General features: G+C 45.1%; 2 protein-coding genes across 5 annotated transcripts in view; both read left to right on the top strand.

Annotated features, from left to right (window-relative positions):
- The window catches only part of TDP1 (tyrosyl-DNA phosphodiesterase 1), a 94,250-nt gene extending 85,140 nt beyond the window's left edge, over nucleotides 1-9,110 (top strand). For 3 of the 4 annotated variants that reach the window (XM_053255661.1, XM_053255650.1, XM_053255642.1), the window contains one exon: nucleotides 8,676-9,110. In XM_053255661.1, coding sequence (XP_053111636.1) covers nucleotides 8,676-8,749 — 74 coding nt within the window. In that variant the 3' untranslated portion in view covers nucleotides 8,750-9,110. The remainder of the gene's footprint in view (nucleotides 1-8,675) is intronic. The other variant, XR_008308535.1, reaches the window with a different exon arrangement.
- Nucleotides 9,111-17,910: 8,800 nt separating this feature from the next.
- Nucleotides 17,911-21,544, top strand: part of KCNK13 (potassium two pore domain channel subfamily K member 13) — a 110,211-nt gene continuing 106,577 nt past the window's right edge. Inside the window, exon 1 of the mRNA XM_053286118.1 lies at nucleotides 17,911-18,253. Coding sequence (XP_053142093.1) covers nucleotides 17,911-18,253 — 343 coding nt within the window. The remainder of the gene's footprint in view (nucleotides 18,254-21,544) is intronic.

Here is a 21,544-nt window from a genome sequence, read left to right as displayed (position 1 = left end):
TCTCAATTGTCAGCACATACTGTAGGTTACAAGGGGGTGTTGTCTATACTTTGAGTGGCTGCCGTCTTGAACCAACATGGCAGATCAGCAAAAATAACCCATCAGGGTCCACTAGCCCCCCTGCCTTGTGCTTCGGACTTGGTTTGTATTGAACTATAAATGCATCAGTTATTGGGGCTAGGATACACACGTACATGGACATGGTGAGCTCATAAGTGTTCCTCCCTTTAGAATGTTGGCTAAATATCTGGGGGAATTTTCTTTCTCTCTGCCACTACCTTAAAGTGTCCCTGCTTCTGTAAATAAAAATATGAATATCTGTCCAATACTAGGCTAATCCAAAGTGAGTGTTGGCCAGTTAGCAAGAAAAAACATTCATACAATAGGCTATTGAGTGGTGAAAGCCCTGCACAGATGCTAAATATTATTACATCAGAACATGCTCTGTAAACAAAAACAGAAAAGACTTAAAACCTGCAAAAATAAAGAGGATTCTGAGCTTTTAAGTATTGGCGGCACAATATGTATGACCACTATTCCCTCTAAGGCGCGCGCATGTGCGTGCACTCACACATTTTCTGATGTCCTCTCAGTTAATTTTAGATCTCAGGTTGGGAAAGCCCCATTCTGAATGCACATGTGCACACACTGCCTTGATACTGCCGACCAGAACAAAACTCATTCCGCACACAGATGAAAAAAATTAGAGAGAACACTGTGTATGACATCAAGATAATACATTCGGCTTCTGTGTAAGGTAACTAGTATCCCTATTTTGCAGCTAGGGAGCTGACGCTGAGAATGCGTAACTTGCCTAAAGCCACTCAGTGAGTTGATTGTATATTAATAATGTAGCTGAGAGGCGTTGGAGGCCACTTTAATTCAAACAAATATCAGTGAATACAGGCAACCATTTACCAAGTGGCAACTTAACAATTGCCATTGTTATGTTCATATGGGATAGAACAGACAATTAAATAAGCATCTATTTCTCTGCATATTTTAATTTATTTTGGCTTGGGAATCTGAATATAATGTACTGTTGTATAAAATATTCATAATTACCACCCCCTACTGCTGTCCTGTTCTTATTTTCATCACCTGATGCTGTTTTTTTCTGAGAGGCAAACTCATGTTTGGAGCAGCTTTGCAATTTCTACCTATTACAATATTTATAAAGAGGCGCGGCGGGGGAGGCAATTTTTACCTTTACTAATCTGTTTTTATGAGAGAAGTCATGTCCTTGTTTGATAATGAAATACTTCCCCCCCCCCTACAATTGTGTCTAGTTAGCTGTATAGTTAAACCATAAACCATTTTGCACCAGGTGTATTTCTTTCCAACACTGAAGTAACTTTGTAAAGGGTCGCAGAGAAGGCATGATGCAAAAACTCTGTGTGTGTGTGTGTGTGTGTGTGTGCGCGCGCGCGCGCAAATAAAGAAATTCCTTATTCTCTTGGAAATAAATGGGGTGGCTGATTTGCCTGTCATTGCTGATGATCCCAACAATAATGATACCGTTATTGATTATACCTTCTTGCAGACATAAAAAATAACTCTGGTCATTTAATCTCAATTTCTTCTCTCACATCAGTTTGCTTCTGAATCGCATTGCTGTCTGTCTTCAACTTTCCCAAGACTTTCCCAACTTTCCTCCTTTCTCTCTTTCTCTGCATATCATACTTAGTCCTTTGCAACTAATTTTTAACGAAGCCAGGGCTTCTCAGTCTTGGGTCCTCAGATGTTGTTGGACTACAGCTCCCATCATCAATGGCCTTTGACCATTGAGGATGCAGATGGTAGGAGTTGTAGTCCAACAACATTTGGGGACCCAAGTTGGAGAACTCCTGCTTTAAGCTAAGTAAGTGCAGAAGGGCAGTAATGCTGACTGAGTCCTGTTAATACATAATTAATTTATGGAATTACCTGTCACATGATGTGATGACTATTCATTTAGATGGTTTTAAATGTTAAGACAGATTCATGATAGGTCCATCGATGGTTATTGGCCATGATGGCTATTTGGAGCCTTCAGATACAGAGCCAGTAATACCATTTGCTGGGAAGCAACTGTGGGAGAAGGCTATTGCCTCAAGTTCTCCTTGTGGGCTTCTGAGAGGCATCTGGTCATTGTGACAGTTGGAAGGCAACTCTGGGAAGAGCAGACACAGCTGAGCAAGCCCTTCTAAACATCTAGCCTTTTCCCCTTCAAACAAACTAACAGGAAGAGGGGAGTTCTGCAGGGGCTGTTTCTCTTTTAGGGGTAGGTCTTAGTCTCTCTATCTCTCTGTGTGTTACTTGTTAGGGTTAAGATATCACAGGGCTAGGAGTTCTTAGGGTTACCTAAAGGCAGTGTTTACTAGTAGTGGGGGTGGAGTCAGCTAGGGCTGGGAGGGGCCCCACATTCCTTCCTTTGACTCACATCCTGTGTGACAGTTGGAAGCCTACTCTCCATATGAGGTGTAGGCCCGAGAGCATAGCGAACAGGGATAGCAAACAGGACATAGGAGTTTTGCAGGAGTTTAGCAGGAAGTGTGTGGGGGAGCCTGGAACAAGCCCCCGCGATCACAAGGAGCCTGGTGGAGAAGAGAACGTAAGTACATATACCTCCCTTGTATCCCTCATATTCTTGGGAAAGGCTGTTTGCACAGTTAAATAGCTGACCATTACAGCTGAAACCTATCCTAATAAATTATCTAATAAACGGACAATAAGCTCCCTAAATACTGTAAAGAGCCAACTAAAACAGTATGAAGATAGAAGGTCAGCAGGGGAAGGGGCACTTCCCAGTGTATTGCTCAGAGTGCCACATGTACGACTATTTGCCCTATGGGCAGAAGTCATGGTGTTTGCTCGGTGCAAGGAGCTCCTGGCTCTCAGGGAACAAATCCGTTCCCTCGAGACCAAGGTGGCGGATCTGGAGAAGCTCAGAGAGACAGAGAGGCATGTGGACGAGACCTTCAGGGATGTGATAGAGGCATCCCACTCCAGGGCTGGTAGCTCATCTGCTGTCAGGAAGAATGAAGGTCTGGGGCGAGGAGGACATCGGTCTGAGGAAGAGGGAAATGCTCCTTTAGAAGGGACCCCTTCCGTGGATGATGAGCCCATATCCACTCGCACAGGGGATACTCCTCTGGGGGGTGGGGGCCTCCTTGTAGTTGGTGATTCGATCATTAGGGGGATAGAGAGATGGGTTTGTGACCCGCGTGTTGACCGCACGGTGACTTGCCTGCCTGGTGCGAAGGTTGCGGACATTACGCAGCGTCTAGACAGGCTCCTAGGCAGTGCTGGGGAGGAGACAGCTGTCGTGGTGCACGTCGGCACCAACGATGTGGGGAAATGAAGTCGGGAGGTCCTGGAAGCCAAATTTAGGCTGATAGGTAGCATTTTGAAATCCAGGACCCCCAAGGTAGCATTCTCAGAAATGCTACCTGTTCCACGCGCAAGTACAGTGAGACAGGCAGAGCTGAGGGGTTTCAATGCGTGGATGAGACGTTGGTGCCGGGAGGAGGGGTTTAGATTTGTTAGGCACTGGGACACATTTTGGGGCAAGCAAGGCCTGTACAAAAGGGACGGGCTGCACTTGAACCAAGATGGAACCAGACTGCTGGCGCTTAAAATCAAAAAGGTTGCAGAGCAGCTTTTAAAATGACACCTGGGGAACAGCCGATGGGAGCTGGGCAGTATCCCGTTTGGCAAAAGCCATCCTTTAAAGTGTGAGGCTGCAAAGAATTCAAATAAAACAGATGGGGACGGGAGGCTGTGCCAGCAGGTCAAAGAGTCAAAAGAATAGCATACATCAGGAGAAAGATTCAGTGTATAGGTGCTTGTATGCCAATGCCAGAAGCCTCCGAGCCGAGATGGGTGAGCTGGAGTGCTTGGTTGCTAATGCAGAAATAGACATAGTGGGCATAACAGAAACATGGTGGAACAGTGAGAACCGGTGGGACACTGTTATCCCTGGGTATAAACTCTATAGGAAGGACAGGGAGGGGCGCCTTGGAGGAGGGGTAGCACTGTATGTTAAAGAAGGGATAGAATCTAACAAGCTAGAAAACCTAGGTGGACTGGAGTCCTCCACAGAAACCCTGTGGGTGACTATACAAGGCCGGAAAGGAATCATGCTACTGGGGACGTGCTATCGCCCTCCGGATCAAAATGTCGACAGTGACTGGGAGTTGCAGGAGGAACTCAGGGAGGCATCAAGGAGAGGCAGGGGTGTAATTATGGGTGATTTCAACTACCCACACATAGACTGGGTAAATTCACATTCAAGTCAGGACAAAGAGGTCAAATTTCTAGATACGCTAAATGACTGTGCCTTAGAACAGTTGGTCATGGAACCGACCAGAGAGAAGGCGACCTTGGATCTAATTCTGAGTGACACCCAGGACCTGGTGCGTGATGTCAGTGTCATCAACCCTTTAGGGAACGGTGACCACAGTGCCATCAAATTCAGCATGCATGCGGGGAGAGAATCACCAAGGATGTCAAACACAGACATTTTGAATTTCAAAAGAGGAAACTTCTCCAAAATGAGGAGTATGGTGAAAAGAAAGCTGAGGGGGGAAATCAGGAGAGTCACTTCGCTCCAGAGTGCATGGCGTTTACTCAAAACCACAATACTAGAAGCCCAGTTAGATTGTATACCCAAAAGGAGGAAAGGTACCACTAAGTCCAGGAGGATGCCAGCATGGCTAACGGGTACCGTCAAGGAAGCCATAAAAGGGAAGAAGACTTCCTTCCAAAATTGGAAGGCCTGTCCAAATGAAAAGAACAGAAAGGAACACAAACTCTGGCAAAAGAAATGCAAGGTGACAATAAGGGAGGCAAAAAGAGAGTTTGAGGAACATTTAGCCAAAAGTATCAAGGGGAATAACAAAAACTTATTTAAGTACACCAGAAGCAGGAAACCTGCCAGGGAGGCGGTTTGGCCATTAGACAATGAGGGAGTGAAAGGGATTATTAAGGAGGATATGGAGGTTGCAGAGAAACTGAATGAGTTCTTTGCGTCTGTCTTCACGGCAGACGAAACTAAGCATATACCTGTTCCTGAACCAGGCTTTTTAGGGATGGAGGCTAGAGAGCTGAGTCTGATAGAAGTGACAAGGGATGATGTTCTAAACTGTCTGGAAAAACTGAAAGCTAACAAATCACCAGGGCCGGATGGCATCCATCCAAGAGTCCTCAAAGAACTCAAATGTGAAATTGCCGACCTCCTTGCTAAAATATTTAACTTATCCCTGAAATCGGGCTCTGTACCAGAGGACTGGAGAGTAGCAAATGTAACACTGATTTTCAAAAAGGGCTCCAGGGGCAATCTGGGAAATTACAGGCCAGTTAGCCTAACGTCCGTTCCAGGCAAATTGATGGAAAGCATCCTCAAGGATAAAATTGTAAAGCACCTAGAAGAACAGGCCCTGCTGGGAGTGAGCCAGCATGGCTTCCGCAAAGGTAAATCTTGCCTCACCAACCTTTTGGACTTCTTTGAGAGTGTCAACAAGTATGTGGATAAAGGTGACCCAGTTGACATAGTCTACCTGGACTTCCAAAAAGCTTTTGACAAAGTTCCTCATCAAAGACTCCTGAGGAAACTTAGCTGTCATGGAATAAAGGGACAAGTACATGTGTGGATTGCTAACTGGTTGAAAGACAGAAAACAGAGGGTAGGTATAAATGGAGAGTTTTCACAATGGAGGGAAGTAAGAAGTGGGGTCCCCCAGGGATCTGTACTGGGACCAGTGCTTTTTAATTTATTCATAAATGATCTAGAAGCAGGGGTAAGCAGCAATGTGGCCAAATTTGCAGATGATACCAAACTCTTCCGGATAGTGAAATCCAAAACGGATTGTGAGCAGCTCCAAAAGGATCACTCCAAACTGGGGGAGTGGGCGACAAAATGGCAAATGCGGTTCAATGTTGGCAAGTGTAAAGTGATGCACATTGGGACGAAAAACCCCAACTTCAAGTATACGCTGATGGGATCTGAGCTGTCGGTGACAGACCAGGAAAGGGATCTTGGGGTTGTGGTTGACAGCTCGTTGAAAGTGTCGACTCAATGTGCAGCAGCTGTGAAAAAGGCAAATTCCATGCTAGGGATCATTAGGAAGGGGATTGAAAATAAAACGGCTAACATTATAATGCCCTTATACAAAACTATGGTGCGACCACACTTGGAGTACTGCGTACAGTTCTGGTCACCACATCTTAAAAAGGACATTGTTGAACTGGAGAAGGTACAGAAGAGGGCAACCAAGATGATCAGGGGCCTAGAGCACCTTTCTTACGAGGCAAGATTACAATACCTGGGGCTTTTTAGTTTAGAAAAAAGACGACTGCGGGGAGACATGATAGAGGTCTGTAAAATCATTCATGGTGTGGAGAAAGTGGAGAGAGACAGATTCTTTTCCCTCTCACACAACACTAGAACCAGGGGTCACTCCATGAAATTGATTGCCAGGAGGTCTAGGACCAACAAACGGAAGTACTTTTTCACACAACACGTGATCCACTTGTGGAACTCTCTGCCACAGGATGTGGTGACAGCCAACAACCTGGATGGCTTTAAGAGAGGTTTGGATGACTTCATGGAGGAGAAGTCTATCAATGGCTACTAGTTGGAGGGCTGTGGGCCACCTCCAGCATCAAGGACAGGGTGCCTCTGAGTACCAGTTGCAGGGGAGTAATGGCAGGAGAGAGGGCACGCCCTCAACTCCTGCCTGTGGCTTCCAGCAGCATCAGGTGGGCCACTGTGCGAAACAGGATGCTGGACTAGATGGGCCTTGAGCCTGATCCAGCAGGGCTGTTCTTATGTTCTTATGGGAAGCAGCATGCTTAATTAAATAGATGAATGGCTTGACCCAGCAGTGATCATTGAATGTTCTTAATTCACTTCTCAGGATCAACATCAACACTGAAGATCTCTATCCTTTTTATGCACTTTGGGTGTGGGTGTGTGAAATGTTTCCCATCTTTAATAAACTATAAATACGTTCTCAAGGCAGCTTACAACTATTGAAATGTAATGGAAATTACAAAAAACATACAAACAAAATGGTCCTCTGAAAAGCAGTTTCCTTGCCAACCCTCATAGCACTATTTAAAATAAAACATGGCTTGACCCACCTATGCAAGATTGCAAGTGAGCTTTTTATGCAGGAGTGAACAGCTAATGTACATGAGGGAAAGTACCTGAAAGAGCTTCTGTCTCTTGTGAAAGACAGGCTAAGAATTCCTTTGCTTGAGTGGATGAAGTACATAACAAAAGGCGGGCTCTGCTAAATCCACTGTAGCTGTTCAAAAGATGGTTAGCCATGTTCTTTGTACACTGCTTTGGTGAGAAAAAAATGGTTAGCAGTTTTTTGTACTTTCAACTTGACATGGCTGTAACAACATTTCCACTTGTCCACCCTCTTTGGGGTCTGTTTGTTGTTTTTTAAATCAAAACATACTTAATCATTTTTTCCTTCACAATCATACTACTTTCTTTTTTGGGTAATTGCCTTCATCTCTCTCCAGTCAACTTCCTTTCTTATCAAACCTGTCCTTCCTCTGTCCTTGTCCTATCTGTCATGGGGATCAAACTACATGGAAAACTTATGATCCGATCTTCCAACCATGTTTTAAAGCTTAAAGAACACAATGATATTTGCTTCTTACAAATGAATGAATGCCCTCTGTGCCTTGTGTTAATATACTATACCTCCAAATCTCCCTTCAAGATTATATTTTGAAGTACAGAAATATTTGTCATTCTTATATTTCACATTTGGATTATTTATTTCATTTCAAAAGTCTGTTTGTCTTCAGCACTAGAGTTTAGGTTTTTAGGCTATCTGTGTGGCTATGATGGTGTCCCTTAGTGCCTAAATGCTATGACAACAGATGGATTTGGTAAACATTGCTTAGAGGCACATTGAAGGCATTGTTCTGTTGCTATGAATGCTGGGAACATTTTTTAAATTACCTGAAATTCTAAAGATTCTAACAAATCTTGATCAAGATAATCTAGTATTTAGCATATTAAATATATTAATTAGTATATTTATTGTATTTATATACCACCCCATATAAAATCTCTAGGCAGTTTACAATTAAAACCTAAAGTCATATAAAACAAATTAAAATAACCATCAATAAAACTTTAAAACATAAAGTAAAAGCCTGATAAAATAGGTTCATTTTTGAAAGTCGCTTTAAAACAGCCAGAAATGTGAAGGTTCTAACCTCATTTGGGAGCATGGTCCAGATCTCTGGGGCAACCCTAAAGACCACCCAGTTTGGGGTCACCACAAAACGAGCTGGTGATAACTGCATTTCTTAATTAAATGTTTTCTTTGCTATAATTGTCCCTGGCGTGTGTGCCCCTACTTCACTCTCCTATAAAAGGATAATATTCTTGGATCAAGCAGTATTTGCTCTTCTGTGAGGCTATAAGGACCAAAGCGAATACATCAAATGTTGCAAGATCTGTTTGGAGGTATTCATAATAATCTGCTTAATATCTAGGTAGCAATGCCTCATAGTTAAAGATTAGCAGATATTTGACAACTTTCATCTTTCTCCAACATCTGCATTTTGTTTGGAATGAAGTCTCATTGAACTTTTTCAGTCAGCTCATCTTATATTTGTGTTATAAATTTATCCTGAGCATCATTTTTCTTCTTCCATTGCAGATCGCCCATGGATTTGGAATATTCCCTACACCAGAGCTCCTGATACACATGGAAATATGTGGGTTCCTAAATGAAACTCTCTCTAGCTTTTCTCAGAAACAGCCTCTTTATTTCTGAACCTATTAATATCTGTGCAACTTGATTATTTTAATAATATGGACTTAAAGAATAAACATTTCTTAATCAAAGGTAATTATTCTAGATTGAAAGGCCTTTCAAGAAAAATAACTGCCATGTAGCTTACTGTTTCTAGAGTTTTTGAAAATAAAGTGCTTTTTAAATTGCATTTTATAAATTGGTTACTATATGTTGAAATGCCCATGACTTATGTCAAATGGCTATAATGTGAATATGTTTAGCCCTGTTCCTCCCCACCATCACAGTGACCCTAAATGGAGAAAACTGTTTAGAATTGAAATAAAATGAATAAACATCCCTGCTTTGTCATTAAAAATGTATAAACTTGGGTCTTTATTCACACAAGAAAAGGGAATATATTAGAAAGCAAAGAGTTTTTCTGCAAACATTTTAATGTAGAATGTGTTTCAGTGGAGGAATTAGAATCTATATTGTAACTTCATTTTATTCTTGCTGCTTTCTTTAAGGCTGACATTCTGTCAAAAACAAATGGTGTAGACAAGGTAGTATGTTGCTATAGAAGTAAGCAAGATAGTGAGACATAAAAACAGCCCTGCTGGATCAGGCCCAAGGCCCATCTAGTCCAGCATTCTGTTTCACACAGTGGCCCACCAGATGTCACTGGAAGCCACAGACAGGAGTTGAGGGCATGCCCTCTCTCCTGCCATTACTTCCCTGCAACTGGTACTCAGAGGCACCCTGCCCTTGATGCTGGAGATGGCCCATAGCCACCTCCAGGTGGCCCCCACTACAGGTTAAAAAGAAGGGAGTAACGACTGGCTGCCTCTAGGCTGCAGATAATCTGGCCTCCAAAAAGACACTGAGGTCATTCACACAATCAAAGCTGTGATCTGCCCAGGTTTGGGAGCTGTGTGTGCTCCCAATTTTCGGTTGTGTGGAAGCAAGGTTAAAGGAAAACCTGCGTAGAAGTGATTGTGTGGAAACAAGGGAGGAGGAAAAGCTACCCCGATTTTCCTCCTCCCTTGCTTTCACACAATCACTTCTACCCAGGGTTTTCCTCTAATCTTGCTTCCACACAACCAAAAATTGAGAGTGCACACAGCTCCCAAATGTGGGTCGCACACAGTTCTTGATTGTGCGAATGACCTCACTATCTGGCCCCATGAGTGGTGCTACAAATGGGAAATTTTTGATTTTATGTTTTCTTACAGTTGCACTAGATAGGAAAGATGGCTTGGCAGCATACATGCCAAGGATTTATTTGCTGTACTACCAGAATAGTTCAATAGTTGATTGTAGACTAGCTGCATTAAATGCCATAGCTACTCAGCTTCTCTAGACAATGAATGGATGAGGTACTGCAAAGCACCACCTCTCATTTGGATACACATACAATGCATTCATTAACCTTTGTCCAGTCACAGAAATAAGTATCAGTGCACATGCTGCCCCATTACTACTTGTCCAGGTGAAGATTTCTTAGGCAAATGTGTTACATGTCATGGGTAGGATTATACTTTTGGATGATCACTCAAAGTAGCAAATTAGGCAGCAGTCTGTTTTTCAGTATGGGACTTGCTGAGCAAATATGCATATAAGCTGACGGATGTTGTATATTGCAATAATCATTTGGCCTTTAGTTGTTCCTTGGAAACCGAAGATAACAGAAAATTAACTGTATCTTCTGGTTTAATGGATGAAAAATATTTTTGAGACACAAAGTATGTTGCTGAAGCCCAATCTTAAGGGTGATTAAGACTGCGAGTGTGATAAAATGTCAGGTCAAATTGCCTTAACCATTATTTATTTATTTATGAGCCACCCAATACAGATATCTCCCAGCAGCTTACATAAATTTTTTTTAAAGGAACCAGCTTTTTTGAGACCTCTTTCATATGCAAATATGTATTAAAAACAGTTGTTCAAGATAGCAGATGTTTTGATCTAAAACATCAGCTTCAGCGCTATATGGCTGAGTCGTGCTCTTAAATACAACTCAGTGCCATGATTCAGCAAAAAGACTGACGGCAATCAGCCAACCCTGTTACAGTATCAGGATTGTATAGCACTGAAGCTGATGTTTTACAGCAAAATGTCTGTTATCTTGAACATCAGTTTTTATTATTAATATTTTATTTTTATTATTTATTTAACTTGTATACCGCCAAAACTTTCGTCTCTGGGCGGTTAACAATGACATTAAAACAATTAAAACAAATATAAAAGGTTAAAACAGTTTATCAATTTTAAAACAGTATAAAAATAAAACCTACAAATTTAAAAAGCTGAAAAAGCTTGGGTGAAGAGATGGGTCTTCAGATGTTTTTTAAAAATAGTCAGAGATTGGGAGGATCGCATCTCAGTGGGGAGTGCATTCCACAATCTCGGGGCAGCAATCGAGAAGGCCCGTCTCCGTGTGGCCACCAGACGAGCTGACGGTAACTGGAGAATGACCTCCTCAAGTGACCTCAGTGGGCAGTGGGGCGCATAACGAAGAAGACGTTCTCTTAAATAGCCAGGGCCTAAGTCATTTAGGGCTTTATAAGTTATAACTAGCACTTTGTATTCTGCCCAGAAACTAATTGGCAGCCAGAGAAGCTCCATCAGCAAGTGAGTAATGTGGTCTCTCCTAGATAACCCAGAGACCAACCTGGCTGCCGCATTCTGAACCAATTGAAGTTTCCAGACTATGTACAAAGGCAGCCCCACATAGAGCGCATTACAGAAGTCTAGTCTGGAGGTTACCAACAGATGTACCACTGTTCTGAGGTCATCGATCTCAAGAAATGGACACAGCTGACATATCAGCCGAAGCTGATAGAAACCACCCCTGGCCACCGCCTCAACCTGAGAAACCAGGTAGAGGTGTGGATCCAGAAGTACTCCCAGACTGCAAACCTGTTCCTTTTGGGGAAGTGTGACCGCATCTAGAACAGGTAGGTCAAAATTGTCTCTGGAGTTCTGGCCCCGCACTATAAGTACCTCCGTCATATCTGAATTCAGCTTCAATTTATTCTCCCTCATCCAGCCCATTACTGCCTCCAGGCAGGCATTCAGGGAAGATATGCCATCTCCTGAAGAAGTTGACATGGAGAAATAGATCTGGGTGTCATCAGCATACTGATAACATCCCGATCCAAATCCCCTGATGATCTCTCCCAGTGGTTTCATGTAGATGTTGAAAAGCATTGGAGAGAGTATGGAGCCTTGAGGGGCACCATACTTAAGCTCAGATTTTGAAGAGCAGCAGTCTCCAATCGACACCATCTGGAATCTGTCCGAAAGGTAGGAGCGAAACCACTGTAAAACAGTGCCTCCCACCCCCAACACCTTCAGACATTCCAGAAGGATACTATGGTCAATAGTATCGAAAGCCGCCGAGAGATCCAAAAGGACCAACAGGGTCACACTTCCTCTGTCAATTCCCAACTGGAGATCATCCATCAGGCTGACTAAGGCAGTCTCCACCCCATCGCCCGCCCGTAAGCCATTTTGAAATGGGTCTAGATAATCTGTTTCCTCCAAGACCGCCTGGAGCTGAGAGGCCACCACCCTCTCAATTACCTTGCCCAGTCATGAGAGGTTGGAGACAGGCCTATAGTTGCTAAACTCTGAGGGATCTAATGTAGGCTTCTTTAAAAGAGGTCTAATGATTGCCTCCTTGAGACAAGGAGGCATCCTGCCTTCCCTCAGAGAAGCATTTATGATTTCCACCGGGCCTCCTACAACAGCCTCCCTGCTAGATCGAACAAGCCATGTTGGACAAGGGTCAAGAGAACAAGTGGTGAGCCTCACCGCTCCAAGCAGCTTGTCCACATCCTCAAGAGTCACAAACTGAAACCAATCCAGTCGAACCACATAAGAGGAGTTGTCGGACACCTCCAATTCAGACATCAAATTAATTGTGGAGTCTCCATCTAAGTCGGCCCAAATTCGAGAGATTTTACCTGCGAAAAATTGTTTAAACACATCACAGCGGATAACTAATTACTCCAAACTCTGGTTCAGGGGAGGGGAGGCAGATACTGGTTCCCTCACAACCCTGAGCAACTCCACCGGACGCGAGTTTGCATAAGCAATACGGGCAGAAAAGAACCGCTTCTTTGCTGCATGTATCACTTGAGAACCGCTTCTTTGCCGCATGACATAATCTGTCGGATTCAAGTCGAATCTTTCTCCACTTGCGCTCCAGTCACCTACCTTGCCGCTTCAGCCCCCCGTGAGCTCAGTAAGGGATTCTGTTGGGCAGTGGGGCGATCGGTACACCAACAAAAGTCCCAATGTATCCCTGGTCCCCAAACTCAAGTACACACATTCAGTATGGTCCGATACCCTAACAGGCACCCTGATAAGGGAGATGTTATCCTTATAGACCACAGCCACTCCACCTCCACGCACACATCCCCTCACCCGCTCCTCTACAGAATATCCTGGAGGAAGAAGCTGGGACCAAACTGGACCACTAGCCTCCCACAACCAAGTCTTGGTAATACAAACCAGGTCAGCCCCTTCAACCATAATCAAGTCATGGATGAGTTCTGAATTATTTTGGACCAACCTGGCATTGCATAGAAGCAGGATAAGGTTATGTGGGTTGTTGGCAGTGCTTCCCGAGGTCAAAGAGCTGGCAGGACAGCCGGAAGGGGAGACAGCTATTAAATTTCTGACTGCCCTACCCCTGGAACAGCCTGCTGACTTGCTAATTTCTTGCCAGCTGCTGACTTCTTCTATTCCCCACCACCATAGTTGTCATTTAAACATATTTGTGCATTGAGGTCTCAAAATAAGCTGGTGAATTGTGGAAAATGTGTATTTTATCATCATCCCAACTTATTTTTAAAAAGCATCCAACAAACAAAATAATTTTTTAATTTATTGGATTCGTTTTAAGAATCATGGCTTGGCTTTCTTTTAAGGTTATGAATGTATAGTATGTTGAAAACTTAATATTCTAAGGGGATCTTATGATACTCATGAAAAGTGCTTTGCAAAACACTTTTTGCATTGAAATGTGATGTAAACAAGAATAGCAATAGACAGATCCTATTCTGTGGGCAGAGTTCTATGAACAGAATAGGGTGTTCAGAACAGGAGTTCTACTAATAGGGTTTTCCTGCCTCCCCCTTCTCCCTGCTTTATCCCCTGAAAATCTGCTGCTGAGGCTTGGGGGACTCCTGCAACACAATGGGTGATGCATACTGCTGTAGGATGAAGGCAGATTGGAGAAAATTGAGGGACTTTGTGGGTAGAAGTGTCTAGTAGATGCAAGAATGTCAAGGCTGAACATGAACTGGAACAAGTCCAGTAGTAAATTAGCTTTAAATAATAATTCTCCCAAGTTGGAAGTGAAAACAAATTGTGCCTTCTGTATTTTCAGCTACAGTTAATTGGGAACAAAGTGAAAACAGCACAGGGAAAATGCACATTTATTGCCGCAAGAAAAAATGTAGAGTTTTCATTTTCAATAACACAAGTATATAGTATGTATGCCTAGCATCTGTTGATTTCTCTTTTCCATGTAGCGCCAAACTACATGTTCTGTTTTGACATTAAACTCTCCCCTGCTGGCCAAACTAGCTATTTGCATGACCCCTTCCATGAGTGTGACCCTTTTAGCCTACTTTCTTTAAGGAAAGTAAGCTTCTGATATCACCCAGTTTATGTGTGTCTGTGTCCCTCACTATATCAACTTTGCAATGCCTGGACAGATTTGAATCACATTTGGTACAGTTGTAAGGACACATATGGATACCTTAACAGCATAGTTGGTGGTGTAATCCACCCCAATTCAAGATGGTGGATGTGTGAACATTTGATGAGGAAGTGGGCTAACTTGTGAAGATGGTAATTATCAATTGCAGTTATAGGGAAAGAAAAGTTGGCAGATTAGTTCTTACCAGAACTTCTTGTTTTTGTTTATGTGAATGGAAGGAACGCAAGTTTAAGATTCAACACTATGCTAAACTTCCAATAAAAGGAGTGTGGGGCTTATACATTTTATATATTAAGTCTACATTACTTATTTCTACCTTGTCTTCCAAAAGACTCAAGGTGGCTTACTGACTGCAATAGCAATATATAAAAATCCCAAGAACAGCATTTTAAACCAGAAGTAAAGGGGGGGGGGAGAGAAAATACCAGAGTAAAACAATACTGGAAGGTGCATAGAGAGGTGCACAGCTCATATGGGAGGGGTTTCCAGAGTGAGGCAAGGATCTGCATGGAAAGTCTCCTGCCTGAAGCCTTGGAGATGGGCCAGACCATTGGCGCATCTATTGTATTGTCTACACTGATTGCTGCCAATGGTCTGACTCAGCATAAGGCAGCTTCCTATGTTCATGTAAAGAGAGTTTGATTTCAAGGACAGCCTCCCCCACACCCACAATTCTGTTTCCAGAGGCACTCCCATGTGTTCTGACACATCAGAGATTCATTGCATGGGTCCCACAGAAGAGGGCCCTGAGCTATGCCACCTAATAGCACAGCAGGAAATGACTTGACTAGCAAGCCAGAGGTTGCTGGTCCAAATCCCCGCTGGTATGTTTCCTAAAACACCGATATCGGGCAGCAGTGATAAAGGAAGATGCTGAAAGGCATCATCTCAAACTGTGCGGGAGATGGCAATGGTAAATCCCTCCTGTATTCTACCAAAGGCAAAGACCACAGGGCTCTGTGGTCTCCAGAAGTCGACATCGACTGGACGACACACTTTATACCACGATAGATGTGCCCTCTTCTGGCAGCATGTTGTAATTTCACCCTATCAAAATAACGATCCCCGATGCTTGTTTTGCATATTTATAATTCTATCCAAAGTATTGAAGCAGTAAGTTCTATTTACTACCTTGAAAAATGTCAGATTCTGGGGATTTGACTGCCACTAAAGTGGGAATTGAATGGTTGAGAATTTATTTCAAGACTTAAGTGTGCTTATGCCTAGATTTATCCTCCCCATCCTTTTTGTATTATGTTCACTATAATGTACGTTTGTACTGTAATGTGTTTGTACTGTAAACCGCCTTGAGTGCATTGAAAGAAAGGTAGTATATAAAAGGTAGTTTATTTACTTATTAACTTCCGAAAATGGGCTGAGCTCAGCAGAGGCTTTTAGTAACACCGGATACACGTGTGAATCTAGAAGGGAAACTTCTCTGTTGTCTTTAAAGAGCGTCAGGTAGTTGTCCTAAACTGTCGGACTGATGCGGCTGGGTGAGATTTGGCGGACAACTGCAGAGAGAGGAACTCAATTCAAAGGGCTATATTGCCCATCTGTGTTAAAGCAGGCATTGCTATGCCCGGTGAGTGACAGCACAGAGGGAAGGTCCAGCTATCATTAGACTGTAACGCCCCGGAGGCTGAATAATCGATTTCTCCAGCTGGTCTGGAATCAACCGCAATCCTTCCCCGCATTCTGGGAAGGAAACAAGGTGTTGAGCCCGGTACTTTTATTAGGAGACAAGTGCAGGCTTTGGAGCCACCTGCTCCGGACCTCTCTCCCAACACGCCATCTGTCTTTATACCAAGTTCTCCCGGATCAATCCATGCCGATCGAGGGGAAGCTGGCGTCCTCAGTCGCAGCTCGGGACACGCCCCCCGCCCCGGCTTCAGTGGCCGAAGATCCCTCGCTTTTTCACGCCTCGCCCCCGGTTGCAGAGATTCGCTGTCGCTTCCATCCTAGTTTCAGGACAACAGCTTCTGATAAGAGGCTTGTGTCGCGTGGCATCGGAAAGACCTTTTTCCTGTGGCATGACGGTGAGTGCGGTTACATCAGCTAGCTGCAAACGATCAGGTTCCTTCCCTGAAAATACTGAGCGCGGCTGGGAGAACAGAGGTTTGCAGGAGAGACCGATCCAAACCGTGGGAATATTTGCCCGATTGCTTTTTGAACTGGGTCCAAAAAGCCCAAAGCGTCGTTTTGCACCAACTTCCCTGAGACGGAGCGAGCGTGGCGCGTCGGCTCACCAGGGAGAAAAGGGCTGCTTGTACACCAACGCGACTGGCGCCTCGCCTAACGTTCTTCCGGTAAGTTTGACTCGGAGGGGCTTTGTAGACGGCCGAGGCGACGCGCTTCCTCGGTCAGATGCAAACGCCCGGCTGGCTGCAGGAGCCCCACGTGTCCCACTGCCGCAGCCTGGGGACTCCGTGCGCGCCAGGAGGCAAGAGAAGCGCCTGGAGTTGTTCGCAAGTGTTCAGCCCCTTCATGTGGCTGATCCCCGACCAACTAGTGGGGCTGGTTTCCCTGCTTTGAACTCTGCTCGAAAGACTGAAGTTGGGGATTGTCCTTCCTTACTAAGATCCAGTCGCGAAGAGCTTTCTCGAGAAATAAGCCGCGGCAGCTTAATTTTTAACTCAAACCAGAGAAAATCCGGTGCCCGGGCCTCGAAGACAGCCTAGAAAAGCTCTGCTCTGTAACCCCGAGTTCATGTGATTTCGGGGCTGTGCTCTGAGTGAGATGTACTCTGCACATGGTTAGAAGCATCTTCCTTTTTTGCTTTTTAATGATTTCTCATGTGGCACGGCTTCCCGTCGAAAGAGGGACCCGCAGCCGAGCCTGCATGTTTTAGGGTTGAACTCTGCTGAGTCGCGCTTCAAATCAAGCCCGGGAAAGCCCAGCCACCCACGTGCAGGATCAGGGCAAAATCGACTTGGCCATATGGAGCGTGGTTTCGCCCGAAGACGGGAAGGAAATCTCTGAAACTAGTTTCTCTGGCGGGATACTGAGGACATCCACTTCCCGATCCTAAGCAGGCTTACTCGGAAGCAAGTGCCAATGCATCAAGCGGGGCTTGCTCCCGTGTAAGCGTCTTTCAGCTTGCAGCCTTCGCCGGCCCTGCTGCGATGCCCTCCTCCTGCCCCATCCCGGTTTCGAGGGCAGCTTTAACTTGGGCGATCCTCTTTGGAGCAGGGGGGTCGGCAGCTCTCGCCTCCTTTCCCGCAAGCCCAGCCGCTGTCGCCAGGAGTTCTCAGCCCGGCTTTGCGCTCTGCCATGGATAGAGCGGCCGCCTGCCACCGGGCGAAGGAGACCCGCCGCGGCCCGCCTGGAATGTGATCCGTGTTGGGACAAGCGAGCGAGGATGTTCAGACGTTGAGGGGCGCTCGGGTCGGGCGCGCAGTCGGCGCCGGCGGGGAGAGAGGGATGGCGTGCCGCGGGTTCTGCTGCTGCTCGCCCAGCCTGGCCGCCTTCAACGAGGATAACGCCCGCTTCCTCCTCCTGGCCGTCCTGATCATCTTGTACATGCTGTGCGGGGCTGCCGTCTTCTCCGCCATCGAGCAGCCCACGGAGCGGGAAGCCCAGGAGAAGTGGCAGGCCCGCTTTGACAACTTCTCCCAGAGGTACAACCTGAGCCCCGGGGAGCTGCGGGACTTCCTGTGGGAGTACGAGGTCGCCTACGTGGCCGGCGTCCGGATGAATGACATGCGATCTCGCTGGGATTTCCCGGGAGCTTTTTATTTCGTGGGCACCGTGGTTTCCACGATAGGTAAGTGGCGAGATTCATTCTCTCTCACACACCCTTGGGCACCTCTCAAGAATGGTCTCATTTTTGACACTCCCCCTCAACAAAGGGTTCCTGTGTAAAGAAAGAAAGACACTTCATACTGCTTTGATGCTGCATGTGCATTTCACTGTGGATATCAAGTGCTGGGATGTACATATACAAGTGCTTTGAAATGCATGCATGTGCCATGATGATAGTGTACCTACAGGTCTCATGGCTGGAAAAAGCACCTCCGCTTTCCTTTTAGTAGGGCAGAGTCCATGCACACCTTCATATATTCCTATGTGGGAGACTTTATTCATCCACACCGGATTACATGTCAATGGGAGTGAACGCTGAGAATCAATGCCTTTTTAACTTTCCCCACCCACAGACTCCCTACTATATTTTTTTCTTTTTCTGATAGCAGAATTAGAAGGTTGGTAGGGCATTGCAAAATTCAAAGTTCTCTTCCTAAAGTGCATTCAAGCACACCATGTTGTTTTCCCTTTTGTATTCCTGATGGGATAGTGGTTTAGGAAAAGTTAGAAACGCCATACCTGCATCATCCTTATTTTGTCTTTTCCTGAATATCTAAAGTTGCCATTTCACGAACTATGATCAGGCTTCCTAGTCAGTCTTGCCTCCTTCCATTGACATCAGTTCTGTTCCCCATCAAACCTGTGAAAAAACAATCGCTCAACACTTGCGTTCTGTTTTGGATTCCCCCTCCCCCCGCCTTTTGAAAAGGCTCTCCCATCCCTTGACAAACTCTGTCACAATATAACAAGTTTTGATACTATCTGAATGGGTCAATCTCTTAACACGTTTAACTTCAGTGGATTGGCTTTGAAAACAGCCCAATAGTGAAGTCCATTACACTCAGCAGTGAGCTCCACAGGTTGGTTTGCTTATAATTTTTTTTTTAAGTTGAATGTGCAGAACAGATGCCTTCAGACATTATTTTGTAATTATTTATTACATTTTATCCTGTCTTCCTTTCATTATGGAACTCAAGGCAGCATACTCAGTGTTCCCATCCAGAGACTAGGGATGTACACGGACCTGTTTGGAAGCCCTTTTACAGGCCTCTGAACAGGTTCAAACACCCGGCGTTTCAGGCAGTTCGAAGGCAGGGGGGCTAACTTTAAGGGTGGGGGAGGCTCACACACACACACACACGTTTCCCCCACTGGCGCGCTCTGTAAAACTGGTCCGGTGGGGTGGCAGCATACCACCCTGCCACCCCATCCTCTCCTCTGACCGGAAGTAACCCATGTGCCTGTGCATGTCGGTGCGCATGCATGCGGGTTACTTCCAGTCCAAGGAGAGGTGGCAGGGAGGTACTCTCCTGGCCCGCCGGACTGGTTTGCTACTCCAAAGAGAGCGCCGGCGGGAGAAATGTGGCGGGGGTAAGTGACCCTCCCCCACCCTTAAAGTTAGCCCCCCTGCCTTCGAACTGGCCCCCGCCGGTTCTGTGCACATCCCTAATCCAGATACTAACTAGATAAGAGTCCTGCTTAGCTTCAGCAAGGTGGCTGCATCATGTGTCCCCAGACAAGGGGGATCCACAAACTGAAGCTTAGTTCTTTAACCAGCCGTTATTTTTGGTGGCCACCAATCTCCTCTCTTTCCTCAGATCCTCTTCTGGCACACTGGCAGAGGGCTTGGGAGAGAAGCGGGTCTTCTGTTATTTGCACCGGGATATGGAGATGGTAAGAAACAGTGGGAGGAGCCCTCTCCTCCTGCCCAGAAAGGAGTCTTGCTGTTTCTTAGCTTCTCAAAAATGGCAGTGGAAAGGAGATTTCTGGGGAGGAGATCTGTGTGGTGCTGGGTGTCCTGTTTACTACAGACAAGCTCACAAGTGGAGTTGAGAATGCTTGCCTCAGACCATGCCTTGGGCTATTCGGACATCCCATTTGCACTGCTGAAGTCTGAGGACCGTTTACACAAGTGTCACTAAAAAGTGCTGCTTCCTTTTTCTGCATTTGAAATAGGAATTTTGTAAAAAACGGTCCAGAATGTAGATTCAGTATAGAAATTTAATTGGACCAATTAGGAACATTAAAAGCTGCCTTATACGGTCAGACCCTTGGTCCATCTGGCTTAGTACTGTCTACACTGACTGGCAGCCGCTCTCCAAGGTTTCAGGCAGGGGTCTCTCTCAGCCCAACCTTTATTCCCAGGGACTGAGCCTGGGACTTTCTTCATGCAAAGGAGATGCTCTATCACTGAGCTGTGGCCCCATCAGAGGACGTAGGTCTTGTCAGAGGACATAGGTCTGTCTTATCAATGGCTGTTAGTCACGATGGCTAAATGGAACTTCCAGATTCATAGGCAATATAGCTGTTGCTGGGGAGCGTATAATGTGAGAGAGCCGTTGTTGTCTTCATGCCCTATGGCTTCTGATTGACCACCTTGGGAGACAGGATGTTGGCTTAGGGTTATCCTTGTCATACCCAACAGGGCTCTTACCTTCCGAGAAAGCTGAATATCACCCTTTATCTTGTATGAGTAACGATCACACATGTAAGAGACTGTGGTGCTGTTGGGATATTCATTTCCACATAGGACACAGAGGATCTGTAGGTGTTAATAGGAAAACCCTGAAGAGACGTCCATGTGCCATCTAGTGCAGTGTTTCTTAATCTTCTAAGTAGCAAGTATCCGTGAAAAATTTAAGAAGTGCTACCTTAATTTTATAGAGGATGTTATATTTACAATAATGAATGCCATATGTACATAGGTTCATGATATGGCAGATGTCTGATCTACTGTGGATATGGTTGCCACCTTTTGCACCACAATACACACATTAAAGTATGCACCAGGGCTAGAGGTTATGTTGGCCAACTTTAGGATGGCTGAATCTTTTGATTCAAAGCATGAAGCTTTTTGAGCAAAGTATGGCATGCCACATTATTCCTGGGAAACATAAATATATATGCATCAGGGTTTTTTGTCATTGTTCTTGAGAGGATGAAGAGGCAAGATAGAGAGGTGTGTGTGTGTGTAGAAGGGTGAGAGTGAGAGACTAATTCTGGGCCATAACCAGCGCCAAAGATGGAGTAGCAAAGGCAAGCAAGCTCTCAATCCCCAAATTAAAAGGGTGGTTGTTATTCTTTATTTATGTTGCCTGGTGGTTGGGAACCACAATAGCATTTTTAGTCCAGCAGAATATCTTTCTAGTCTTGTAATTTCTAAGAATCGGAGAGCTTTGGCCCACTTTGGAGCACAGCCTTCAGCTGTAATGGAGGGGAGATTTGCACAGTTACCTTAGGCCAAACATTTCTG

The sequence above is a fragment of the Hemicordylus capensis genome, chromosome 1 (assembly GCF_027244095.1).
Source record: "Hemicordylus capensis ecotype Gifberg chromosome 1, rHemCap1.1.pri, whole genome shotgun sequence".
NCBI lineage: Eukaryota > Metazoa > Chordata > Lepidosauria > Squamata > Cordylidae > Hemicordylus > Hemicordylus capensis.
This window is presented reverse-complemented; position numbering and strand designations above follow the sequence as displayed.